At 51.6% G+C, this 26,654-nt stretch overlaps 10 protein-coding genes across 10 annotated transcripts; 6 read left to right on the forward strand and 4 right to left on the reverse strand.

Annotated features, from left to right (window-relative positions):
• Positions 1–539: 539 nt before the first annotated feature.
• On the forward strand, positions 540–1,349 carry SPBR_05250 (uncharacterized protein; the record flags this gene model as incomplete). Its single annotated transcript, XM_040763527.1, has 3 exons — positions 540–559; positions 658–829; positions 903–1,349. 3 exons carry the CDS (start codon positions 540–542, stop codon positions 1,347–1,349), a joined length of 639 nt encoding a protein of 212 aa, XP_040615099.1.
• Positions 1,350–1,425: 76 nt separating this feature from the next.
• SPBR_05220 (uncharacterized protein) lies at positions 1,426–2,313 on the reverse strand (the record flags this gene model as incomplete). Its single annotated transcript, XM_040763497.1, has 1 exon — positions 1,426–2,313. One exon carries the CDS (start codon positions 2,311–2,313, stop codon positions 1,426–1,428), a length of 888 nt encoding a protein of 295 aa, XP_040615100.1.
• Positions 2,314–4,321: 2,008 nt separating this feature from the next.
• On the reverse strand, positions 4,322–5,893 carry SPBR_04937 (uncharacterized protein; the record flags this gene model as incomplete). The annotated part of the gene is made up of 1 exon (XM_040763214.1): positions 4,322–5,893. One exon carries the CDS (start codon positions 5,891–5,893, stop codon positions 4,322–4,324), a length of 1,572 nt encoding a protein of 523 aa, XP_040615101.1.
• Positions 5,894–6,296: 403 nt separating this feature from the next.
• SPBR_05433 (uncharacterized protein) lies at positions 6,297–6,581 on the forward strand (the record flags this gene model as incomplete). Its single annotated transcript, XM_040763709.1, has 1 exon — positions 6,297–6,581. One exon carries the CDS (start codon positions 6,297–6,299, stop codon positions 6,579–6,581), a length of 285 nt encoding a protein of 94 aa, XP_040615102.1.
• A 1,173-nt stretch (positions 6,582–7,754) lies between these two features.
• Positions 7,755–9,149, forward strand: SPBR_04994 (uncharacterized protein; the record flags this gene model as incomplete). The annotated part of the gene is made up of 1 exon (XM_040763271.1): positions 7,755–9,149. One exon carries the CDS (start codon positions 7,755–7,757, stop codon positions 9,147–9,149), a length of 1,395 nt encoding a protein of 464 aa, XP_040615103.1.
• A 312-nt stretch (positions 9,150–9,461) lies between these two features.
• SPBR_04677 (uncharacterized protein) lies at positions 9,462–12,129 on the reverse strand (the record flags this gene model as incomplete). The annotated part of the gene is made up of 2 exons (XM_040762954.1): positions 9,462–9,747; positions 9,854–12,129. 2 exons carry the CDS (start codon positions 12,127–12,129, stop codon positions 9,462–9,464), a joined length of 2,562 nt encoding a protein of 853 aa, XP_040615104.1.
• A 1,689-nt stretch (positions 12,130–13,818) lies between these two features.
• On the forward strand, positions 13,819–14,893 carry SPBR_05129 (protein Mpv17; the record flags this gene model as incomplete). Its single annotated transcript, XM_040763406.1, has 2 exons — positions 13,819–13,887; positions 13,985–14,893. The coding sequence occupies 2 exons, from the start codon at positions 13,819–13,821 to the stop codon at positions 14,891–14,893; spliced, it is 978 nt and encodes a 325-aa protein (XP_040615105.1).
• Positions 14,894–17,039: 2,146 nt separating this feature from the next.
• Positions 17,040–17,357, forward strand: SPBR_08958 (uncharacterized protein; the record flags this gene model as incomplete). The annotated part of the gene is made up of 1 exon (XM_040767084.1): positions 17,040–17,357. The coding sequence occupies one exon, from the start codon at positions 17,040–17,042 to the stop codon at positions 17,355–17,357; it is 318 nt and encodes a 105-aa protein (XP_040615106.1).
• A 1,856-nt stretch (positions 17,358–19,213) lies between these two features.
• SPBR_05035 (phosphoglycerate kinase) lies at positions 19,214–20,473 on the forward strand (the record flags this gene model as incomplete). Its single annotated transcript, XM_040763312.1, has 1 exon — positions 19,214–20,473. The coding sequence occupies one exon, from the start codon at positions 19,214–19,216 to the stop codon at positions 20,471–20,473; it is 1,260 nt and encodes a 419-aa protein (XP_040615107.1).
• Positions 20,474–20,969: 496 nt separating this feature from the next.
• SPBR_08957 (26 proteasome complex subunit DSS1) lies at positions 20,970–21,325 on the reverse strand (the record flags this gene model as incomplete). Its single annotated transcript, XM_040767083.1, has 2 exons — positions 20,970–21,009; positions 21,075–21,325. The coding sequence occupies 2 exons, from the start codon at positions 21,323–21,325 to the stop codon at positions 20,970–20,972; spliced, it is 291 nt and encodes a 96-aa protein (XP_040615108.1).
• Positions 21,326–26,654: the final 5,329 nt, after the last annotated feature.

Here is a 26,654-nt window from a genome sequence, read left to right on the forward strand (position 1 = left end):
TTTTAAACGTAGTAAAATATATACGTATCGTTTATATTATATACGAATTCGTTTTAAATACGTACCGTTATTATTATCGTTATTATTATTATAAAAGAAAAGGTTTTTTAAATCTTTAAATTATTTTACTTTTCGTCTTTTTCGTCGTAAACTTTTTATAAGTCTTTATAAAATTAAACTAATTAAAGACTACTATTTCGATTATATTCGTCGTATCCGACGATTCGTAAAAATTTTCACGTTTTACTTTATTTTAATTACACTTTCGTCTTACTTTTTTCTTACGACCGTACAAGTGAATTATTATTAACTTTTAACTATTACATATATTTTCGCTTTAATATTAACATCACGTTTCATCTCTTTTCGGATCAAAACTACTTTTATTGTTTGTCTATCTCCCACCCCGGCAACCCTAAAAGCGAATTGTACCAGGCAGAATCAGCCCTACACAGCGTAGCAACAAGCTAATAGGAGCACCCGTACGTCCGACGAAGGAGGGCGGGAGGGCCATGCTAGTCACCTTCAACAAACCCGAGATGCGCCGTTTTCGCGTAAAGTCGCCCCATTGAATTTGCCAGAGAGCTGATTTCACGGTACGTTGCAGCGTTTTGTCCTTCTTCTCTCTTCTTTTTTACATCCAACTCACACTCTCAGACGCGGCCATGGTCAGTCGGATTCTTGCACGAGCACGGCCATTGGCCCTCGCCCAGACCTGCTTCCGTCCGGTGCAGACACACCAACGACGGCCACTCTCTCTGTCCTTGGTTTGTCGGTCGTCAGCGAAACATACTTTGCCGGCCTCGTCGACTTCACCAACATCGTCGACGTCTGTGTCGTCGTGCTGCCACAAGACCACACCTCCACCCACCCCTTCTCTCGCGTCCCTCGCCTTCTGGCAGTCCCCGCCCACCTGGCGCCGTGCCGGTGTCAACACCCTGCGCTGCCTCGTCGGCTGTTCCATGGGCGACTTTGCCGTCCTGTGGTACCTGCAGATGCACCACGCCGACTGGGGCATGTGGCCGACGATCATGGGGCTGGCCATGGCGAGCGGGCTGACGACGTCGGTGCTGCTGGAGACGGTGTTGCTGCGGTTCGGCCGCGACGGTCTGTCCTGGGGTCTTGCTGCGCGCACGGCCGTCGGCATGAGTTTCATTTCCATGCTGACCATGGAGCTGGCCGAGAATGCCGTGGACTACTGGCTGACGAGCGGCGGGCAGGCCGCCGGGTACACGTTTGGCGAGCCGCTGTTCTGGGCGGCGGCGGGCGTGTCGATGGTGGCCGGGTTTCTGGCGCCGCTGCCGTACAACTACATGCGTCTGCGCAAGTACGGCAAGGCGTGTCATTAGGGATACACGATGCGCAGCATCGGGTTCGACCAAGACTCCTCTCATTTTTTGTCACTTTCCATGTATCGCCATGTATCTACAAACCCGCTCCTTGCTTGACACCACCCGTCACACTGCGCCGTCTCTTCGCGCCCTTGCCGCCTTTCCCGCCGCCGCCTCCGCCACTGCTCTTCCCCTTGCCGCCCGTCATCACCGTCATCGTGTGCACATACCGCAGCTTCCCCCCCTCGACACGGAAGTCGTGGCTGTCCGGCAGGTTGGCAAACGACATGAACACGTCCACCGCGCCAATCACCTCGTCAATCACGTACCGCCGCTGCGTCAGCGAGACGCCGCTCGGGATGCCCACGTTGCAGCTGTCGCTGGCCGACCCCTTGCCCGTGTACGACCCGCCCTCGAGCCGCGCGCACGGCGTGCCCCACGGCACCACCGTGCTCTTGTTGCTAAAGACGTCGCAGTAGGCGTCGGCCGCCGCCTGGATCACGGCGCGCGTGTCCCGCTGCGCTTCCGGGATCGGGGCCCACGTCTCGCGGCTCGCCCAGTACAGCGTCCCCGTGATGTTGAACAGCCAGTCGCCTGTCGACGTATAGATGGTGTCGACGCGGTGGACGGCCGAGGCGTCGCCCGGTGCCAGAAAGACCTGGACGCCAATCTCGTACGGCTTGGCGCCCGTGGCCACAATCATCTCCGTGTACGTGGCGCACTGCGTCGTGTCGAGCGAGCTGCGCACGTGGTCGGGCTTGAGGGCGTGCGACAGGATGCCCGCGGCGAGCGACGTGGCCGACTGGCGGTTTTCGGTGTACGCGGCATCCGCCGCGGCGGCGGGCTGGAGAAGCGCTGGGTTGCCGGCGGTCTGGGCGGCGACGACGCTGTCGGCGACGGCCTGCAGCTGGTCGCGCGTGCAGCTGCCGGCAGCAGCAGCAGACGCGACTGTAGCAGCCAGCAGGAAAAGAGAACCGAGCATGGTCAATTCGGGACGAGAGATAAAAGTTGTCAACGATGGGCATCCATCTCGCCTCGCAACATCTAGACGTCGACAGCTGGGTATATATATGTGGCTGGCTAGGGTGGGCAAGCAGCATGCTACGGCTTCCTTAATTGATTGTATACGATATAAATAACATATTGTTGATTCATTTGCCCCGGTATAAAGTGCGGCACTCGTCGAGGAGACTCGACATCAGGGATATTTCAGAGACGAGAGAGAGAGCAATCATTTACAGAATATATTGCTTTGCAGTGTCGGGACTGGTAAACCGGCTATTTGACTCCCGGCAATTGCACGAGAGAACTTGTCAACGGATACTGTGATACTGTGGTATTAGCATATTCATGCAATTGCGGGAGTTTGGATTCTCTGATGGCTGTTGGCGTGGTTTCGAGTTTCTCGGCCAATGGACCCCGCGACTTCCGCGTAAACAGAAAACCAAAAGAAGCTCAAAACAAACCTGATGAGATTTTGTCTCGTTCTTTTTCTCTCTTTCTCTTTCTCTTTCTCTTCTCTTCAGCCCACATCATCCACATCCCCAGTCTGTCCCAAGTCTTACAGAAAGGCCACTCTCTTTCGGGGCCAAATATGATCTTTCAGCCGCACGATATGATTGCTCTACACCCTGTTTTTGATCTGCCAGGACTTCCCAATACATATTTCCTTTTCGACATCTCGATGACAACAAACACTGAAATGCCTGCTGGGCGACCTGGGCCGCCACGCAGTTCTCGGGTTTCGCCGACGACGCCCCCAAAACGTCCAACTGTTACCTGAGTTCCCCTCTATCACTCGAGATTCTCCATTACCGTCAATGCACAAAGCCAAAGCCGTGAGCTGGCTTGCAACGAAGTATGTTTTGACCTGTTCTTTACACACAGCATAAAAACTGACACAAAACAGGATGTCGAGCCAACAAGACCACAAACAAGGACCTGTTCGTACCGGAAGTGTCAGCGGGTGACAATCCAGGTGGCTTTCACCGTTCCCCTTGACGCAAGTAAGAACGTCACGAACCTGCGATGCGTTGCGGGTGCCATACCAGCCACCAAGTACGCACTTCGTTGTAAGGACGGCCGGGTGGACACCCCTTCGGCGGCCTTGGTACCAGTTGATGTTTGAGGACTACGGAATGTCAGACTTGTTATCTAGCCTTGGTGCTCGAGGGCTCTCTATTTTGCCCGTTGGCTTAGCGGTCCAGTTCTATTCCATCTACTCGTATAGGAACTACCACAGTCGACAGCTACCTCGAAGTCACTGGCAATATAGAGAGAACGTGCCAAGAGCATCAAAGAACACATTAAGTGGCTGGGCTAGGACTCGATAAGTACCTACGCGAGTATCATCTCTACGCGCATCGATTCCAATACCTGCCACCATCCTTGACATGTCCAGGTAAGTAAGATACCATGTTGTGATTTATGACGACACTACGTACGTGAGGTCTAACTAATTTCCAAGATCGAACGGGCTTGCCCCGACAACTGTCACACCGATCATGGACACGACACGGGGAGATATTATCGCGAACTTGACGACATTCTGGAATGGAGAGGCGCGCCTCTTGTCCACAAAGTATAAAGTTGATCGATCACGGATACGACACGGGAGACAGCGTCGTTAACTGGGTGACGTTCTTCTTACGCGCAGGCTCCTCTACGGGAGCCTGACATTACGCCTTGTGGTCGTATCTTATTCGAGGCAGCCGAGTTCGCTACAAATTGTGGATGCAAATGGACGGCCTCGTGTCGTGCCCGTACACAGTACGTTTCTGTTGATTACCTTCATACCAGACCAACTTCACGTGCAACATGGAGCATACGAACGTTTGTATACTACAATGTATAATCAGTTGAGATGAATTTCCATTGAGAATAGCCCGTTTCTATATTTGTTATTCGATGACAACGTTTCCACCTTATCCTTGCCTTGTCCCCGGTACTACCTAAAGACAAAATAAACAAAAAAAGACTATACCCACTACCTACACCCCGAGACGCTTGTAGAGTGCCCGCCATTCGTGGTTTGTCCGGCAGGTGCTGTCGGGGCACCAATAGACGTGCTTTGTCTTGTTGTCTTTGGTGATGTTCCATGAGTGCGGGTCGAGTTTCCGAATCCACGTCCCGTTCGGATTCTCCGTCGGACCACACCAGCTCAGGTGTTGCAGGACCATGGTGTTTCCATCCCGCAGCCAAGAATACCGGACGTAACACACCGAGCACTGGAATTCGTGTAAGTGGTTCGGGTTAGAGCGCCATTGATTCGCCAAGTCAAAAGCACCCCAGATGTCCCGGAGCGCGCAGCCATCCCAGAGCGTCCCGTCGGGCTTGGTCGGTCGCGTCAGCGAGGCGTGGTTTTGGCCTGCGCCATGACAGGCACAGTGCCACTGGCACGTGTCCGAGTCGTACGCGTGCTGCTGCATGGGATACCCAGGACCTCGGTCCATTTTGGTCCTGTTGTTGTCGCTGTTGTCGTCTCTGGGAAAGCAGAGACAATGAGGCGCCTGCAGCGGACGAAGGAGCTTGCCGTCGTTGAAGCGGACATGTGGGCAGAGAGACGGCCCCGAGGCGCGTTTATTGTTTCTGTTACCCAGGTCGTCGAGTTTCTCCTGGAAAGACCGCAACGAGAGCGGCTTGGACGGGTCCACGTCAAAGAGAGCGGCGCGCCACAATGTGCCCACCGAGTGTCGAGGCCCATCTCGCTCGTGTTCCTCGCTCCAGTCGACGGGATAGGCATAATTGACAGTGTCCATCTTCGGCACGCGGTTGTCCCCGTTGGTACAGCCTCCTGCAACGGCGCACCCCTCGCCGCACGCAAATAGCGACAGCTCCGCGCCCCGCCAGCCATATAGCGTACAAGTCTCCCATTCGCCTACCAACCGACACATCGCCCATTCCTTTACCAGCCGACCCCACGAGAGGCTGCGGTGCGGGCAGATGCGCCAGCGGCCTTGCCATCCAATGCAACTCCGTTCAGCCTTGATCTTACGGCGGTGGGAGGCCGGAAACATGCCGCGCTTGTGGTACGTCTGACAGGAGCTGCACCACAGTAACAGGTCGAGCCACTTGAGACGCTCGTTGAGCTGGCCCGACAGTTCAAACTCCATACAATCCGTGCACAGACCCTCCTTGTCCCGGCGGGTCAGTGCGGCCCACTCCGGCCGAATCGCCTTGCGGCGGGCTGCAGATCCATGGCGTGGCCAGATCTGGCGTACATCGTATGTGCCATCAAATCTCTGTCCGGCACGACTGCCACCCAAGCCTGTAATCAGAGCCGCAAAGAGGTGGCACGTCTGTCGAATCATTTGCTGGGACAGGAAGTCGGACTCGCGGAAAATCATAAACAAGAGCTCGTTGGGCAGGCGGTGGAGCGCTGAATTGCATGCATTCTGTCGTCTCCGCTGGCGCCAGGTGGTCGACGCGGCATCTAACTTGTCGACGGAGGGTGTCTTCGACAGGTACTTGCCTTGTTCTCGCCCGAGCAGACCAAACTCCGGGGAGTCTTTTGACGGCTTAGACTTGAATAAACGGAAAAGATTGAGAATTTCGGCTTTCATCGTGGCGCGAGCGTGGAGTTTGAGATTGTAATTCTTGACATGTAACGAAGCAACGAACGTGAAAAAGGCTGGGAGGACCATACTTAAATATCTCCAAGACAACGTCCTCAGTATCGGCTGTAAGCAAAGTAGTCGGATACTAAAGCGGATGCTGATTGTACACCTTGTACTTTGATATATGCTGATACTTGACGACCTTGCGCCACTGTACCGTCACTGTCGCCTTGTCCCGTAACAACGTGTGAAACAGCTGTAAAATACATATACATACATTGTATTGGGAGACCCCATGCTCAGGGTCTTGACTAACGGTGCGAGCCGCTGACTGTGGAACAGTCGACTGGTAGCCGCAGAGACGTACCTTGTTAGTCCGGCCTAGTAGCGCAAGGCTGACGGAGCGGATATGGCAGACTCGACCGCGGCCTGGAACGACTCGCCACCACATCTGTTGGACAAGGCCAACAGGCTCATTGTCAGCGTCGGCATGGCCTTTGCGTTCAAAAGGGTGCTCGACAACGTTGCCATTGGCGACTCGTTGTTTGACGAGGCCGGTGCCAAGACGGTGCAGCAGCCTTCCTCTTGTGATGTGACGGGACGTGGTAAAGGACAAAAGTACTGCACGCCCGCTCTGGTCGTGTCACGGCGGCATGGTCCACGTTTGGTTCTTTGGCCTTTTGTCTTTAGCTAAAGCATATGTCAACAAATGGTTCCTCGCCTGGCCAGCTTGCCTTTTCTCACAGCTGCACTTACATGTCTGCGTTCGTGTGGCTTCGACTCGTCCACATCGTCTCGGGAATTGGGGGCTGAGAAGCTGCTGGCTGAATCACCCAACGAAAGAATAGTACAACGGAAAAGAGCGATGCTCGTCAAGATGCAAATGCACAATGAACGTTGTTGGCTGTGAAGGAAGTTGCATCTGAGTCACGTGGTTAGGGGTGACAAGTCCACGTGACCTGCATCGCGTGGAAACAATGTCGACAGTCTCGAGGCCTTTCACCAGGATTGTGTCTTGCAACTGTCCCAAGGCTGTTTTGCGGTCTCTGGAGACGCTGGCACGCATTACCGTGATGGTCGACAAGCTCACCGTTACGATCTACCATGTATACCGACCGCTGGGTCGACGAACTCCACAGCAAGAGCACGGGGAGAGGGAATGTGAGGACAGTTTCAAGGTGGCCACCAAGATCACCGCCGCGCAACTCACGGGCCAAACTGCCCCTGTGCGTCAAGATCTAGAGAAAGGGGTTTTAAGAGGCAGAAAAGGATATGAGTATATTTAGGAGCTGAGGTGCGGCGGTCACGCTCTGATTAGGCTCGAAGTAAATTGTGCATACCATCCGCATATCACAACAATCATCACCTATTGGCCATTGTTTCTTCGACCAAGCGATGACGTCCGTGCAGTGCAGGTCGGGTTCGTGTCAATAGGCTAGCAGGGATGTGCCACACCCTCCCCTGTCCAACTTTGGGCCTGGCCAACAATTCTGACGACGACGTCACCGACAAAACTGACGCAAAGCGCCGTGAGGCTAAGGTGGTGTCAACTGAAAAACACTCAAAAACACACGCGAGACAGAGACACAGAGACACGCTAGTGAACTGCGAACAAAGCGATCCAACGGCCTCGCGAGAGTGCCTGTCCATCATTTGGGGAAATACGGAGCAAGAGAGACAAACAGACGGGGGTATTTGTTTGATTCTTTCGTTGCCGTTTTGCCACTTTTCTGGTCGCAAACCCAACCCAAATCACATTGCAACTTTGATCGCATCGACGCTCCACGACCATCTGTCGCGTTCACTTGCGCCCACTTGCGCTCACCTGCGCTCATTGATTCCGAGCTCCTCATTCCCCACCACCGCAATGGATGTCCTTCTCTCCCTCCCCATCGTGTCCTACCTGCTCGGACCGGGCGCCGCCACGTCGTGGTCCACGTCCATCAACGTCCTCTTCTTCTACCTGACCTGGACCACACTGGTCCTGTCCTATGCGCCCCTGCACATTGAGCTTGTGGGCGTGCTGAGCATACGCGTCCTCTTGTGGCTCATACCATCTCTTGCGTTTCTGGCCTTTGACACCAGCCTGCCCTCGCTCGCGGCCAACGTCAAGATTGGCGGCGCCGCGTCTCTGCCGCCGCGCGGCGACGCGCACCGCAGCCTGCTGGCGCGGCTCGTCCTGCTCGGCGTCTTCAATGTCGCGGTCGAGGTGCTCCTCCAGGCCGGCCTGCAGCTGGCGCTGCTGCCGGCGCTGTCGGGCGTCTGGGCACTGCTGACCACGGGCGTCGCGGCGACGTACCGCCTGGTGCACCGGCTCCTTGTCCCGAAACCCAAGGCGTCCTTTTTCTCGTCGTCCCTCTCGTCCCTCTCGTCCCTGTCGTCCCTCTCGTCATCCTACTTCCCCGCCTTTTCGCGCACCACGCGCGCCGCCCCCGCCCTGCCGCCCCTGTTCAACGCCGCCTCCAAACTGCCCCTGCCCTGGCAGATTCTCAAGCAAACCGTCGTCCTCTTTTTGCTGCGCGAAGCGCTCGTCTACGCGGCGCACCGCTTCCTGCTGTCGCGCCCCGACGCGCGTTGGGCCCTCGTCCGCCGCCTCAGCCGCTGGCACCTCGGCAGCTACGCCCACACCCGCCGCCAGGCGCCCTTTAGCCTGCTGGTGTTTGCCGACCACCCGGCCTCGGTTCTGCTGCTGCGGTGGACGCCGCTGTACGGCGCGGCGCTGCTCGTGCGGCCGCACCTGCTGGTGTTTCTCGTGTTTGTCGGGCTGGTCACGCTCGAAGAGACGCTGGGCATGAGCGGCTACCGCGTGGTGCCGGGCCTGTTGCTGCGCGGCATTGCGCGGCGGACGGCCATCCACTACACGACCGCCCCGGCCGAGGGCGGACACCAAGGCAACAAAGGCAAAGGAAAAAAGAAGACGGACCACCCCGAGGGCGTCAACTTTGGCGCCTGGGGCCTGCTGGACTGGGCACAGGGCACGAGCTGGCCGCGCAGTGGCAGTCTTGTGGCGGACGCGCAGGCTGGCGCGGTGGTCGTCCCGGGACTCGGTGCGGTGCAAGACGCGGCGGCGACGGTGTCGCAGGTGGTCGCTGGCGAGAAGCGCAAGGCGCTGGCGGTGGCGGATGTGGTGCGACCGCATGACGACGACGACGACAACGGCGACGACGACGACTATGACGAGGAGGAGGAGGAACAAGTCGAAGCGCCTGTGGCGGCAAAGAAACGGAACGGACATGGCCGACGGTCGCGGAAGCGAGTGTAAGATGGGGGCGGTGGACTGGATATCAGAAGCTTTGGTTTTTGTGGTGGACATTGTGTTGGACGCGCTGTGCTCTAAAATTGAATTGTCCCAAAAGGAAATCGTCTATGCAAGACCCGAGTAACCAAAGAGAGCCAAACGGTGTTCAAACGTGACCCTGTAACCAAAAAAATATGCACCAAGACCAAAGATGTGAGGAGACCAAAAACATAGCACAGAAAAGCACAATGCCATCCGAGAGAACACCGCAATGCAAGTGTGTATGTACAAAGTCTATCGCCCGATTGTTGCTCTTTTCTGTTCGACCAGACCGGCCTAGGCCCACCCCTTCTTCTCCTTGAGCCACTTGATCGTGCCAATGCCCGTCTGCAGCTTCATGCCAATGCGCGCGTCCAGCACAAACGTCTCCCACTTGGCCACCTTGTCGAGTTCAGCCAGACTCTCGTTGACGCGCGAGCGGCGGTACGTGTCGACGGCGGCGGCGTCGTCCCCGCTTGGAAACATAGCTGGATCGTTGGCTTGCATGTAGAGGATGACGGCGGCTTCGTAGTGGCCGGCCGCCTGAACGTAGTCGTCTTTGAGCGGGCCTTTGAAGGCGGACCTGTCTTTGTTAGTAACCTGAGGATAGGGTGAGGACACAAATTGAGGACACAAATGCAAACGTCAGGCTTATGGCACGCCTATCGGCATGCTCGGGGCGGACTCACCTGTCATGGACAAACAACTCCTCTTCCAACACCTTCATGGCCGCCTCTCCTTGGTTCAGCGCCCGCAGCAGCGCCGCTCGACATAAACTGCCGATGCCGCTCTCGTCCGGCGCCGCCTGGAAGGTCTGGACAACGGCCGCATCGGCCGTGCAACGTGTCCACGGCAGGTATTTTGTCAGGGCCAGCTCCAGCAGGTCGGCCGGCAGCCGCTTGGCGCTGCCCCACAGGTAGGCCATTTCGAGCGCGGGACTGACGCCGACGGCGTCGGCCAGGTCAACCTTGTGCAGCTTGGCGCGGTCCTCCCAGCGCGCCACCTTGCGGATCACAAAGACGTCAAAGGGCATCTGGCGGGCCATGAACTTTTTCTTGCCGGCCATCGTGGGCGCCTTGCGCAGGTGCGCCTCGGCGGCCTTCTTGTACTTTGCCGCTTCGGTGGCGGCGATGTCGGCTTCCTGCGATTGTGCTTCGCCCTCGGCCGCCAGAGCCTTGGCGCGGTGAAAGGCGGTGCGATACAGCTCCAGCTCGGCACAGCCGATGTTGTAGTAGTAGAGCGCGGGCGACCAGGTGTTGAGCTCAACGCAGGCCAAAAAGGCCTCCCGCATCGTGTCCCACTCCATGGCGCACATGGAGTCAATGGCCAGCTCAAACTTGGTGAGGGCCGTGATTTGGCGCATCTTGGCCACGCGCGGCTTGCCGTCCGAAGTCGCACCACCACCGCTCTGCAGGACGGCCATGGCCTCCTTGATCTTGCGCTCCGTCGACAGCAGCCGGGCCTCTTCCAAAACCCACAGCAGGCTGTCCGGGTACAGCGTGCGCATGTGCGCCAGAAGCCTGCGGCAGCGCTCCCTGGGGTAGCCGACGATCTCGTCGTCGGCGTCTTCGTGACTCGCGGTAGAACCCGACTTGGATGAAGCAATGTCGTCGTCGGTGGGCAGGATGTCGGCGTTGGCCATCAGGCCGTTGTAGTACGCGAGCAGCACGAGGCCCGCCAGGCCGCCGTAGATATTGGCAAACTTGGTGCTCTGCCACAGCATGCGCACGCCGCGCTCGCGGTCGCCCTTGAAGCCGACGATGGACAGCAGGCGCGAGAAGGCGGGCGGCACCATGGAGATGAGCAACAACAGCAGACCGAAGCACAGGTTGACGCCCGAGTGCACGAAAATATCGACGGGGTTGGTGAGGGTGTCGAGGTGGCGCCTGCGGGCACGCATCGCGGCAGCAGCGGAAGACGTAGCAGACGGCACCGCGGCTGTTGGCGTCGAAGCCAGGCTGCGCGATGTCTGGCTGCTAGCCCGTGGCGCGCCGCCGTTGAGCGAAAGTGCCGCTGTCTTTTCGGAGAGGGGAGATGTGGTTGCTTTTGTGGGTGTCGCCGGGGCAGGCACCGCCTCCTGCTTTTCAGCATCACCATTGGCACCATTGGCACCGCCGGCCTTTAGAGTCGGCCGCTGCGCTTCCGCTTCCACCTCGGCAGCAGCCTCGGCCTCTAGGTCGGCAAACTCGCTGTCGTCAAACGCGCCCGGCATGGGGTCCTCTGTGTACGACAAGCGTCTCTCGCCAGTACCGTGGGCGTGCACAGGTGTCTCGCCCCGCAGGTAAGCCTCCTCCGACGCGATTATGCCGCTGAGCGATACAAAGGCCTTGCGCAGCTTGTAGAACCCGCGGATGGCTTCTGTCAGGCTCTCGTGCAGCTCGGCGACGACGGCCAGCATGATTTGTGACTCGGCGTGCACCAGGGCGTACTCGCTGCCAGGAGGATAGATTTGGGTACCTGACGTCGGGGCTGCCGCCGTTGTCGTTGTTGTGGCCCGGCCTCCAAGCCACCCCCCACCACCACCGCCTCCACCGCTGGCGGCCGACTGGGCCTTCTTCATCTCATCCCAGGCGCGCGACTCGCACTCCAGCAGACGGGCGTTGGCCTCGTTCATAAACTCCTTTTCGAAGCCGAGAACGGACCGCATAAACGTCGACACGCCCAGGCCCATCAGGTGGAAAACAGAGCTGTCCTTGCGGGCGCGCAGGCGGGTCTCGGCGCCTTCCATGTCGTCGTTGAGCAGCAGGGCCGTCGAGGCCATGGCGTCCTGCAGGTCGGACAGCTCGCGTGCGACGGCAGGGGATACGGAAGACGTGGGTTCGTCTTGAGAAGAAGATGAAGCAGCAGCAGCAGAAATGGCCGTGGAAGACGTCGATGCCGAGACAGCCGGGCTGGCCTCGCGGCTGGCCGCCTTGTTAGACGCCGGCGCCGAGCTGCCCCGGAACCATGTCCTGAGTGACGACATGGTGGGGGAGGGTGCCGAGGTGGTAAGGTGGTAAGGGTGGTTCTATGTGAGACAGTCGCACATGAGAGGCGATTGTGGTTATATGGGACTTATGGGACGAAATAGACCGTTGTGGGTGATTATCACTGGTTGGTGTGAGCGGTTGGCGGGATTGGCCAATGCGACCAACGAGAGATGCAGGGGCAAAAGCTGCGTGTGGTCAAGATCGTCTCAAGCCGTTGGAGAAAGAAGAGGAAAAAAGGAAGAGGAGAAAAGAAAAAAGAATACAAAAGCGAAGGAAAAGAACGAAAAGAACCAGCCGCCAACACAAGGCTGGAGACGTCAAGAACGAGACGACGACGAGAAGAAGATGTTCAGTAACCAATACAAAATAACTAAGAAAGGAAAGGAAAGGGAAAAGAAAGAAACGAAACAAAGGATGCAGAAACAAAAGAAGACGGACAAGACGGATGACGGAAAAGAAGGGGAAAGGGAAAGGGGAGTAAGAAACCCCAAGAGGCTAGAGCCAATGAACGTTCCAATGGCCACTGCCGCTTTTGCAGGACAGTAAGCAGGTCTGCCCTGCAGGCGCTGGAGCTGAACGCTGGGGCTGAGCGCCATCCGTTCCTGTCGTATGGCCGGAGGAAGGGGCAGCGATAGAGTGCTAAATCCGATCTCCCTCAGGGCGCTAGGCTTTTCAATCGCTCCTTCTTACTCTATGTCATGCAGCTTCCTCAGTCTTTCAGGACGCCAAAACTGGAAACTTTCGTTGTCGTGCTTGCCATATCCGTCGAGGATTTCTGACATGTCCTCCGCTGCTGCCTCGCCGTATTATGCCACAACAGGCCTCGCTCTCTGTCTTCGCCTGTCGCCCTTGCCCTATTCTTTTCTTCTTTTCTGGCGGCTTTGCCTGTCCACGAGGCCACTGAGGCCGCTGAGGCGCTCGCTTACAAGCGCTAGGGTGCTAACGCAGGCACATCAGAGGAAGAGTCCCGCCACGCAGGCTCGGGCCAGCTTAGGAAACGGTTGGTGCACGGAGAATACGGAACTGGACTCCGTATGCTGGCTGGCTGACTCGTTGCGCGGTTTTGTGTCCTTCCCTTTTGGTGGGCTAACAAAAGAGCGTCTCCAAAAGAAGCGATATAGTGTCCACCGCACTGTAAGATACGGTTGATTAGAGGCTTTAGTGGATTGTGAGGGGAACTGAGGAGATCTGCGGGCACAGGGAGGAGCGACGAAACGAGGAAGGAGAAGGGCGGAGTGCACACAAAGGGAAGGGGCGATGTGGTTTGATCTTTATCCTCGTCCCGTGCATCTCGTATTCTGCATCTTTCCTCCTCGTCCTGGTCTTCCGTTGATTCATTCCATCAATTCCATCTCTCGTTCATCGCTACCACATAAACGCAAATCGACTCCTCTCCACGCTGTCCAGCCCTATTTGTCGCTCATCCCTGTGTCGCGTGCCGCCAGTCACTGTGGACCTGTGGAACTGCCTGGGCGATACCAAATCCGCCACTAAAAATACGCCGAACTAACCCGCGATAGGACGAGTGAGGACGAGTGCCGGGCGCTACGTCTGCATTGCGTGTCGTCATCGACCGAGCTGCTCCTTGCCCTTTCACTATTTCGACAGTTCCTTGTCGACTGCATCGGATTTTCGATATCAACGTCACGCTCCCCTCTCCCCTTCCCACGCATTCTTACAGCAAGATGTCGTGGGATCTCCTCTCACGCCGCATCGCCCGGGCGGCCAACAGCAAGTTTATCTACGGACAGATTGTACGTTTTCCACTTTTGCTCGTGTTGTTTCCATTCTTTTTGTGGTTCTTGTTTGTGGTTCTTCTTTGTGATCCCCCCTTTCCCGCTAACAGTCCAGCCACTGCTCCATTCCATCATTTTCCTCATCGAAATGGCCCTCGCCGCCCGCCTCACCGCTCGCTTCAATGCCTACTACGAAGAGCGCCCCGTCTTGACCATGATGGTCACCAACGCTGTCCTGGGCGGCATCGCCGACACCGTCGCCCAGACCATTACGTCGATGAAACAGCGGCAGCTGCGCAAGGGCTACGCCGCCAAGGACGACGATGACGTGGCCTTGGGACGCTACCCGTCGTACCGTGACCGGGACGACGCCAGCAAAGACGACTCGGTCGTCGTCGAGATTCACGAGCTCGCCGGCGGCCGCACCCCCAACTCGACCGGCAACGGCATTGGCTCGGTGTCGTCGGCGGCGTCGTCGGCCCACTCCAGCCGCAACAGCTCCCCCGACAACACCATTGGCAGCAACAACAGCCTCGTCCCCGCCTCCAAGATGCTGCCCCCGCCCTTTGACTTTGAGCGCCTCACGCGTTTCATGGCCTACGGCTTCGGCATGGCCCCGATCCAGTTCAAGTGGTTCCAGTTCCTGTCCCGCACGTTTCCCATCACCAAGACCGCGTCGGCCCTGGGGGCCACCCTCAAGCGCGTCGCCATGGACCAGCTCGTCTTTGCGCCCGTGGGCATTGCCTGGTTCTTCACCGTCATGACCGTCACCGAAGGCGGCGGCCGGCACTCTGTCCAGATCAAGCTGCGCGACATGTTTGTGCCCACGCTCAAGGCCAACTTTATGGTCTGGCCCGCCGTCCAGCTCATCAACTTCCGCCTCATGCCCGTGCAGTTCCAGCTGCCCTTTGTGTCCACCGTCGGCATTGCCTGGACCGCCTACCTGTCGCTGACCAACGCCGCCGAGGATGTCCAGCAGGTCAAGGCACACGTGCCGGACGCGCCGAGGATTCGGTTGGAGTGAGGGGAAGGGCAGGTTGTGAACGTTTTGTTATGTGACGATGTTGATATATCGTCGTCCTCATTGTCCTCGTTACTGTCATAGTCCTTCCATCTTCTTGATTTACTGTAGGCTGGTTTGGGTTCGGGGTTTCATACCGTCTTTCTTTTTATTTGTTTCTTTTTTCATTTACACGAACTCGTCCGTTCTCGGTAGCAATCGGTTATGGCTGGCGTTTTGGAGTTGGGATGCACCAAGTCGGAGTGACTTTGACTACGCTGACAGGGATATCGAAAAAAGAGTCTTCTAAAATACGCTTGCATCACACGTTTGGGGCATACCTCGTGCCTTCTTTTTTTCGGGTGATTCTCCCCATGTCGATAACAGTGGGTGGATGGAGTTTTCAATACACTTTCCACTCTGCCAAGCAACCAAATTCAAAATATCCCACCACTGTTCTCTGCTCGTTCTGAGCTACATCCACGTACCCTTTTGTTGTCCACAGCGTCAAGACGCAAGATTTTTCTGAATTCCACATCTATTCCCGCATCAATTCCTTATATCTCGACTACTTTCCGGCTGTCATTATCCGTCACGACAAATCACTTTCATTATCTACTTCTCTTCGTAACCTATCGTCTACCCATTTTAAGTTACATCCCATACCCTTTCTATTATCCACAACTTGAGACTCAAGATTCTTCCGTTATTCCACACCTATTCCTATATTTATTCCTTATACATATTTCTGACCTTTTTCCCGTCCACTATTTTCCGTCACGATAGGTCACTTTTACTGTCTCCTTCTCTCAACAAGTTGTCTTCTAGTCTCGCCCTCTTCCTATGTAAATCTTTAAGTTTCCACTAAACAACACCTTTTACTGAAATTTCTCCTTAAAATCACAATTTCAAGGGGGTGGCCAGTGATTTCTATTTTCCCACCAAAACACGACCCCGTACTCATTCACGTTTGCTGTACATGTCCGTTAAATTAAAACAGACATTACCTATTGTTACGACAACCACGGACACCGTTGTCCTCCACTCCATTTCCGAATGGACATAGGTAGGAAACTGAGTTAGTTAATGAAGCCATTGCGGTTAAATTTGGAATTGCATTAAATCTAAAAAGTAATGTAAACTTTTTTTTAAAAACAAAATTTTGACGCCGTTAGGAAAGATAACAAGAAGGTGGGAAAATACGCGAACATGGATTTTTTTCCCGTGTTCCCGATGGGGTTTAATATTTTGTTGAAGGATTTGCGCTCTGAATTTCCCGACGCCTGGTATGATCTGCTCTAAAAGCCACCAACATTCCAACAAACCACTTTCGTATTGACATCCAAGCCAAGTATTTTGATGCAAGGTTTCAGATGTCTCAAGTTACGGTGGATTGAATCCTGATCAATTACTGTAGTATATTACCGTGACTAATAGACGTATATTTTAATACGAACTTTCTTATACCCATTGTTTCTGGTTCCACACCTGAGGACTACTATATTCTAGAAAACTGAAACGAAGATTTTGTCGTACCGTGATACTGTTATCTTATCTGTTCATCCATCCAATATCTCATGTTGTCTCCAACATATTCCTACTATTCCAAATAATCATTATACTATAAGAACTGTTACGACACGACGCCGGATTTTGGCAAACATTAAGATATAGCACGTAAGACTGGGGCATCGAGAAAAGAAAAGGTAGGTTGACAGGAGCTTCCCTTCGGGAGCTCTTACCGACGGTCATCGGAGTCCTTCCATCAGCAAGTGAATTCATCCTGCAGAAACAGGTGGGGAGTTCTAGTCTTGGTCACAGATCTGCTTCGCCAGTTCATTGGTGAGAGTTGAGTTGGCAGGGCAGACATCCTACACCGTTTCACTATTCTAGAGGATAGTCCTTTTATCGGTGGAGGGTTTACTTATTATAAATAAAATATTTAATCAAATGTTTAAACCTTGCCTCCCATTTACTTGTTATTCTATTCCTCCTCCTTCTCTAACTTCCCAGTCTTATCTATTATAGGCACACTGGCTTCTGAACCAAAGTCTCACTTAACTAGTCCGTATATTTCTCAAATAAAATGTATTTAATATTCACCATATCTAAATCCGCATGGGCCTGCTGCGTGGCGCCAAAGACAGCTCGCCGACCACCGGTAGGTCGTATGGCAGCCGCGTCCACCTCGTCGCAAGCCAACGGTACCAGTTACGATTCCGTAAAGCGCATGCGCACCGACGATGGCACGGGCTCGCAGCATGGCACGGGCTCACGGGGCTCGTTTGACGCATCGGAGCGCAAACGAAAAACACCTACGCCGGCATATCACATGATCGAGACGCCCCGCGCGCAGCCGCTGCCGCGACCCGTGGACAACGATGACGATAACGCCAACAATTCGGACTCGACATCCGACAACGACGATATCCCGGCCCGGCTACCCGACTCGGTGCGACAGAGTTTAATTACGAGTCAACGATTGTAGACCTGGAGGATAACCTTTGTTACGGCGTCTTGTATGATAATAACATGTCTCTTTTATAGAGGGAAGAAAGTGGTCTAAAATATGATAGTCGGGAAAGTGTGAGAGGTATTTTAATTGTGTCATCCATACATTCAGCTTGTCTTACACGGAATAGTTTACAAAAGGAGTTGAAGGTTCGGGCAGGCTTTACTAAATGGTATCAACCACTTAAATAATCAACGCACTTCGGGATATCGTCTTTTCACGAACGATCATCTTTAACGATATGTAGTACTATTTCTAATATGTTCCCTTAATATATTCCTTATTTACTTTATACAAGTATTATATTTCTTTTACTATTCTTTAACAGCCTTTAATCATTCCAAAAAAATTAAACCTCGCCTAAAATTATCACCATTTACAAAATAATATCCCACCTTCACAAGTACCTTTTACTGAACTAACCTTTGTACACACTCCAACCTCTTGTTGTAATTGTTTCTTAAATGTATCGTTTGGTTTCCATTGACCATCTCCGTTGCTGGCCAACCTTAAAATTTAAAAGTCGAAGCCTTAAAGCACGGCATTTCGTCACGCTCTCAATTGCCGCTTGCACAAAACTAACCAGACTACAAATTGCCCTACGTCGCGACAAACCTCCACTAAAATGCCACCAAATTATGACGAGACAGACAGTTAGCTGGTAATGCTTTTTAAGCCAAAGGTTTTTGGGAACATGGCTGGGGGGAGAGGGAATTGTTTGGATCCTTAGACCCACTTCTCGGTCCTCTCAGACCCATCAGTGGTAGCTTAGGGTTTCGCCAGGCAAGGAAAGTTGCGTGCCCCCCTCCTGCAATACGAATGTACGTTGTCCTCAAATCGACTGCGACAAGAGTGGAGTCGCTCTTTCTCTTTTTCTTTACTCAGCGAGTCCCCAACGACACTAGTCTGTTGACGCTAGTTTGTTTAGATGCCTAGTGTGCCTGAGGTCCCCAAACCAACGCACGCTTCGACCACTTTCGACTTCTCGATTTTCGGTTGTGCACCTCGTTATTGTTGTCCCATTTCAGTATCGATTGTACCAAAACGTTATCCAAGATGAAGTGAAGCTTCTAAGCTCACTGAATAATGCCCGTAGGTCACCTCTTCCTAAGAAAAGGCGCATAACAAATCAATCTGGAATGAGCAGGAAGGTACGAAAATACTCATTTTCCAATTTCAGCGAGCAAAGTAGCGCGCTGACTGGTTCCTGCCGTTTGTGGTTCCGTTTTTGTTTTGTTTTGATTCTAGGCAGCAGCCTGTTACCCCGCCAAGGCACACAGGGGATAAAACACAATAGGCCAAAAACAAATCCCCGTCTGAAAATTTTTCCTTTTTTTTCGTCCTTTTCTCCTCTTCAGCCCACCCCCATTTCCTTACGCGATCTCATCATCATCACTTTTCTTCATTTTACAATGCCTTCTCCGACTAACGGCGATATATACGCAGCCATTGGGCGGTACCTCCCCCCTTCATACATCAAAGCTGCGCTGGCGATCTTTTTGAGCGTGCTACTTTAGAGAACAGTAGGGAGGGATATTGCGCGTTTTATCATCCTCCATATCAGAACGCTTCAGCCAGATCGTCTCGATTTACTATTTGAATTGCCCATATATCAACCCACAACGAACCAGGTTTTCAACACATATCCCGACTATCCGACGTTTGCTTCTGCTGCAAGAATCGAGAACAGGTAAGTTTCAAACTTCATCCCATTTTGCTTATGTTTTTCCCTTGCCCGCTGTCCAGTCCTATCCCATCATCCCACCTTTTGCCGTTCTACCATTCCATCTGTCATTCTTGAATGAAAGGCAAGAAACTTACCACAGCACAGAATGTCGTTGTCTGGAAAGCTTTCAATCGAGGACGTCGAGCTCAAGGGCAAGCGGGTTTTAATTCGCGTCGACTTCAACGTACCGCTCAAAGGCAAGAAGGTCGCGGACACGCGGCGCATCGGGGGCGCTGTTCCCACCATCAAGTACGCCCTCGAGCAAGGGGCCAAGGCGGTCATCCTGATGTCCCATCTGGGACGTCCGGATGGCCGCCCCGACGCCGAGTTAAGCCTGGAGCCAGTGGTCCCCGAGCTCGAGAAGCTGCTGGGCGGCACCAAGGTCACCTTCGCCCCCGACTCGGTGGGCCCCGAGGTCGAGAAGATTGTGGCCGACGCTGCGGATGGCGCCGTCATTCTGCTCGAAAACCTGCGCTTCCACCTTGAGGAGGAGGTCGAGGTTGAAGTTAAACAGGCCGACGGCACGAAGGTCACATTCAAGGCCGACGAGGCCAAGGTGGCCGAGTTCCGCGCGGGCCTCACCAAGCTCGGCGACGTGTACATCAACGACGCGTTTGGCACGGCCCACCGCGCCCACTCGTCCATGGTTGGCATCGACCTGCCCCAGAAGGCGGCGGGCTTCCTCATGAAGAAGGAGCTCAACTACTTTGCGCAGGCGCTCGAGAACCCCAAGCGGTCCTTCCTCGCCATCCTGGGCGGTGCCAAGGTCTCGGACAAAATCAAGGCCATCAACAATCTGCTCGACAAGGTCAACACGCTCATTATCTGCGGCGGCATGGCCTTTACGTTCAAGAAGGTGCTCGACAACGTCGCCATTGGCGACTCGCTGTTTGACGAGGAAGCCGCCAAGACGGTGCAAGAGCTCATGGACAAGGCCAAGACGAACAACGTCAAGGTTGTTTTCCCCGTCGACTACGTGACGGCCGACAAGTTTGACAAAGAGGCCAAAACGGGAAGCGCCACCGACGCCGAGGGCATCCCCGACGGCTGGATGGGCCTGGACTGCGGCCCCGCCTCGTCCAAGCTGTTTGCGGACACCATTGACAAGGCCCAGACCATTCTGTGGAATGGGCCCCCTGGCGTCTTTGAGTGGCCCAGGTTTGCCGACGGCACCAAGGCCATGTTGGCCGCGGCCGTGCGCGCGGCCGGCCAGGGCAAGACTGTGATTGCTGGTGGCGGCGACACGGCGAGGGCGGCATCAAAGGTCAAGGACAAGCTCAGCCATGTGTCGACGGGTGGTGGTGCCAGCCTGGAGCTGCTGAAGGGCAAAGAACTGCCGGGTGTCGCTGCGCTGAGCGCCAAGTGAGTTTATGAGGGAGTAAAGGGCAATGGAACAAGTGAGTTTATGAGGGAGTAAGGGCAATGGAACAGACCGTACAGAGCACAAGGATTAAGCAAGAGTGCACATGGGGGCGACGGAACAATGTGCACAAGTATGACGATCAAACAACAGTCTTGAGGAATAGGAATTCAGGAGCAGACTGGAAACATAGATAGTCAGGTCTACTCAAAACACGCAATAGTCGACATGCAAAAGCACAAATGACAGCGGGCTTCTGTGAATGAACTTTAGTGAATGAATGCAATATATTCTTTTTGTGTACCTGTACTACGACAGTGCGTTCTAGGCCATGCTGCACACAGCCGCCATTGTATTGTAACCATTCCATGCCCAGTCGTTGTTCGTAGCTATGCTCGTCTCCTGTCCACGGTGCATTGCCAGGGCCATCGAGTGTCGTCCGTTGATGTCTGCTATTGTCTTTGTCATCGTCGTCCATCGTCCATCCTCTGCCACATCGTGTCTACCGTCTCTTGCCCGCCTCGACCTTTTTGATCTCCTCCCTGGGTGTGTTAGTAGGCCATTGTGCTGGAGGGGCGTGTTATTGGCGCCGCTACTCGCTACTCACTTCAACTGCGCCGAAAAGTCGTCGCTCGTGTCGTCGTCGTCCCACGACTCCTCCCACAGGTGCTTGCTGGTCGTCGTGCCGTCGCCTGCCGCCTCCGTCTCCTCGGGCGCCCAGTCGTCGACGGGAAAGTCTTCAAACTCGTCGTCCTCGCCGAGCGTCACGGCCTTGGCGGCGTCGGGCTTCGCGTCGGCGGGCGTGGTCGTCGACGCGGCGGCCGGCTTGTCGTCGGCCTTGGTGGTACTTGAGGCCATGTTGTGTGGTGTGTGTAAGGGAGAGAGGGTGTGTGTGTGTGGCGGGGGTGTGAATGCAGAGTGCAGTCGGTAGAATGAAGTGAGGACGTCGATAGCAAAATGGTTAGAGTGTAAGAGTGATGTCGTGGATGGTCGTGGGCAGTACGGAAAAGCTTGGGATGGGAAGTTGGATGCTGGTCACTTGGTTGCTGCGAAATCGCAACTGCTTGCGTTGACGAGATGGACGCCTGTGGTGGCGCTGGTCTGCTCCTTGACCACTAATCCTCCAGCTAGCCCACCTACTGCCGCTACTCACCGCCTTCCCAAACGTGAGCTTTATTGGGCGCGCACTGCAGCGTTTGCACCCTGTAGCTGCCCGTGCCTGACCAACTGGCAAAATAGAGCCCTCTAACACGACAACAGGTCTGAAGTGCCGTGGCTCAACAGTCTGCATGCAAGTGGTCCTCTGTTCGTCGCCACTCGGGCTCGGGCAGAGAATGTAGTTATTGGGACTGTGTTGTTCGTCTTATTCTATTTCGACATATTTTGCGCTCTGGGCCTGATCCTAATGAACCCAGAGCGGAGGGGAATAGTGACATATCGAGAAGCTGAGACGACAGCGTCGCCGATGCCGCGCCTGATCAATAAAGATTAACATGATCGATGGAGTGTCGTATCTGTCGGTGGCTGCGCAGCGTCGATCGCCTGGAGTCAATGATCGGGGGTGCTGGGCTCACCACGGGCGAGAAGGGGAAAGGGTATCAAAACTCGAGGACAGCCAGACCCGTAGGAGGCAGGGATGGGTCAGAAGGGCGAGTACGGCCAGAGAGGTACTGAGCCACCAGTTTCTCTCACGGGATGCGCATCTTGTCTAGTCGTATTCCATCGTCGGCAAAGACGCGGGCAGTACAAGTAAACTCTGAATGCCAGACAACGAGGCAGCAAACGTGTATGTTGTACATGCCACGAATCCATGGCTGTGGAGATATCAGACGAATGTGTATTTTGTCGACCTCGCGCTTCCACGTCCCCTCCGCTGTACAGAGTATTTATGACGTATTGAAGCATTGATGAAGCACACGGATCATGGTAAGCCAGAAGCTACTCTACAGCAGTGCTGGCTTTGTGCTGTGCAGTCGACTCGAAAACAGACGTGGGTGTAATCATCTTCACATGCAACCATTCTCCAACCATTCTCCAACCAAATGCATTGGCAACTGCATCTCACATCACAAATGGAGAAGGCTATGGTCAATATTTTCTTGGGATTTTCTTATGGCCTACATCATGTGGTAGTGCCTGGTTGAAGCGCTGCCATTCGGAGACGAGCATCTCGTTTTATATTGGAGCGTCCCTTTTGCCCACTGAAGGACAAGACCTGCAATGAAGGAACGCCCCACAAGGTGCCCTATGCCCTAGAGTGGCACTTTCATGCGAGTGCTTTAGTAGCGACAGCGAACCAGTACTACGCCGTTGTTAATTCTGTTCTTGAACGGACAACTGACACGGCTTGCAATCTTGAAAACATCATGGCCTTATGTTGAAATGGCCAGACTGCGTGCGATGTCACTGTGTTGCAGAAGACAAGGGACAGTGACGATGCCGTGACCAAGGTGCTTCTCCCAGAGTCACGTGTGATCCCAAACCGGAAGCCAAAGCATCAGTTCTACTGAGGTCGTTCTCGACTCATATTTGAACCATGAATTGTCCATCAACTGCCCTGTCCACCTGCATCCGTCACGACCGAGGCTCAGGCTATGGTTCCGTTCAAGGCTCAGTTGACGACTTCGACCAGCACCAAAGCTCCGGCCAAGGCTCAAGACAACCGAAAACGACCTCAGCACCGCTAGAGGGAAGGGAGTGAGACACAAAATATCCCGTTCCTTTTCCTTTTCGTCGGCCACGGCTGCCGCCGCCGCCGTATTCCGTACTTCGCCAACGCTGGTTTGTTTACCTTTTAAGCCTGTCGTCCTCGTTTTTTTCGTTCTTACTCTTTGTTTTCTCTCTTTTTTCTTTTTACCACGTCGACCTCCTTATTACTTTTCCTATTAACCACTACTTCTTTATATCTTTTTTATTTACCTCCCGTTTACTATATTTCTCGCACGGCCTTTACGCGTGAGTTCTCGTCGACAAAAGAGAAGACAACGAACATAAACAACAATAGACGCGTCCGATGTCTAGAAGTATCTTTTTAGGCCTTTATTTCACCATACCTATTTTAGTTAGGCGTGGCTGAAAAGAGGTCCACATAGTGAAACTGAATGGGATGCCTGCCCTACAAACACAAAACCTAACCAATGAAATGGCGAAGCAGATCTGTGTTTGGGACTAGAACATCTCACCTGTTTCTGCAGGATGAATTCACTTGCGGAAGGATGGACTCGATGAATGGCGATAGGAGTTTTGAACGAAGCTCCTGTCAACCTACCTCTACTTTTCTCGATGTGAAGTTGCTTGAATTTTCTATCTCCCTTTTCCTTCCCCTATTCCCTTTTGTTATTTACTACTACGCACGGACTTTCGATCAAAAGCTTACCCAGTCACATGACAAAGGGGCGGCTTATCTAATCGCGTGCTTAGCTAATCCTGGACATCCCGCCCCGACTCAATAGAACTTGGGAAGGGAGTGTTTTCTTACGCCTACAACCATCGTAGAAAAGCACAACGTACAACACACAACATCCAGTAATCACCAGCCCACTAAAAGTGCGCGTTGGACGAATGAAAAGATAGACGGCAGATCAAACGGGTCGCAACTCGCACGGGAAAGCCAAACAAGGCAACGAAACAAAAGGACAGCTAGGGAAGAGACCGTCCCCACAATCGGTGTCCTGCCGAAGACAAGATTGACGCGACGGGCCACGATCGTGTCGACGTTGACATTACGTTTGTATTGAGTCTTATATTGTTATTACTTTTTCGAACCGACGAGCGTCTTTTAACTTAACAAATAACGGTAGACCTTATACGACGATAACTTTACCTTCCACCTATCGTTTCCGGTCCGTATAAATATCACATCCGTTATAAATAGTTTACTTAATTAAACCTTATATTATCCCGAACTTTAATAAGTGACTACTTAAAATAGTTATAATTTCCTTATAAGAGAATTAACCGAGTTAAAACCGATTTAGTTATCGTATCGGTTACTATTAATAAAAATTAAACGACGGAAAAGAAAAGTACGGTAAATTACCACACAACTATACAGACTTATTTAACTACACGTCGTTCTTCTAGTCTAATAATAGTACTCTAGTCTTTTTATATAACTACCCTTATTTAAGTCGTACGTTTACTCTACTTTAATATATTTATAAAGATAAAGTATCGTTTCTTTTATTCTCGACGAGTAACTTATCCTACTTAAATTAAAGACCGAAAAATGGATTTAAGGTGTATTCCGTTCGTAACTCGTTATCGAGGTCACCGTGTATCTTTACGGTGTTGTCGTTACTGTCGTCGTATACGTTAAGTACGAGTAAGGGTACGGGGGTTTTTATTAAATTAAAACCGATTTAATTATTATATTGGTTATTATTAATAAAAATTAAGTAACGGAAAAGAAAAGTACGGTAAATTATTATATAATTATATAGACTTATTTAATTATACGTCGTTTTTTTAGTTTAATAATAACTTTTTTTTAAAAATATTTTTTATAAATTAAAAATATTAATATATATTATTAAATAACGTGTAAAATATTAATAGATTTAGTTTTTAGAAAAATTTTTAAGAAAACTATAAAGAAGAAGGTATTTTAATAAAGTTCGTCTTCTTTTTTACGTCGTTATATAAACGATTTTATTACCGACGACTCTCTCCTTTTATAATAAGTAAAGAAAAAGTAATTACTTTTACTTTCTTTACTTTCGAGATTACGAGTCCGTTACTCGGTCCGATAACCCTCCCTTATACCGGTATTACGACGTTTAATTTACGACGTTAAAATTAAAGACTTAAAGAAGGGATTATTTTAAAAAGTTAGGTTAAAACGAAAGACCGACTTTTCTTTAAGGTTATATTACGGGACGAAAAACGGAGGTTTTCCTTTTTATTAAAAAGGTTTTTATTACGTTTAAAAACCTAAACCCGGTATTTTAAAACTATAGTATAATAAACGTAACACTTAAAGGTTAACGTTATACACCGATAAAGTACTTAAAATATTATAAATAATTAAATAAACCTTAACGTTCGTTTATATACTTTTATAAAGTAGTACTTTTTAATATACTATAACGATATTATAACCGATTCGTAACCAAAGACTACGAATTAAGTGACTAGGCTTATATAATAAGACGCGGTATAACTAGTCCCTAACCACACGTTAACACTACGTTAGTAAAAAACCTTTCTCCTTAAATAAAAGGACTCCCTTCTTTTTACCGGGAAGAAGGGGTAAGAATTAGTCTTTATTATAATATACACTTACCTTCGTCTTTAAAACTAATACTTTTTATTAACTAATTTATTATAAAGACTTATTTTATAATTACTTATAATAATTTTAATTCTTTTTTTTATAAATACCTTTTTATAATAGTTAAAAAAAAAAGTAATAAACCTACCCTTTACTAGGTTAAACCGAGTTATATACTTACGTTCGTAAGGTTTTATAAGTCTTTTATAAATAAACGTCGACTTTATCCTTAAAAACCTTAACTTATAATTAACGATTAAAGACTTAACCGAATCTTTAAGTATTAAAGTAGTAATAATAGTACCGACTAATAGTAAAAAAGGAGAAGAAAACGGTAAGATTAATATTATTACGAAAGAATAAATAAAAAAGAAAAACGACGAAAAAAAGACGTTTAAAAAAAGACTAGTAATACTTAAAAAAAACGAACTTTTAAAGAAAAGATTATAGTTTTAAAGAACGTAAAACGTTAACGAATCTTTCGTCGAAACGAAAAGATTAAAGATAAATTTACCGTTTCTTTTTCTTTAACCTTATTATTTAAAGAAAATTCTTTTAAATTAAATAATAACTTAAAAGTCGACGAAGAAACGTAAAAGGGTCGTAAGTCGAAAGATTTAAAAATACGACTATTATTTAAAGTTTATAAGAATTATTCCACTTTCGAAGACCGGGAATTTTAAATCTTAAAATTAAAAATAATATTTAAAGTTAAACCGTACGAATTCTCGAATTCTCGTAATCGAGTCGTCGTTACTTATAACTATATAAATAAACCGTTTAAAAGATAGTAAAATTAATATATATATAACGTTAAAGATTTCGAGGAACGTTAACGACTCGAACGTTTTTAAAATAAATTTAAAGAGTAAATAATAATACTCGTTTTTATTACGAACGACTCGTCGATATAAG

This window comes from Sporothrix brasiliensis (assembly GCF_000820605.1).
Source record: "Sporothrix brasiliensis 5110 chromosome Unknown Cont21, whole genome shotgun sequence".
Taxonomy (NCBI): Eukaryota; Fungi; Ascomycota; class Sordariomycetes; order Ophiostomatales; family Ophiostomataceae; genus Sporothrix; species Sporothrix brasiliensis.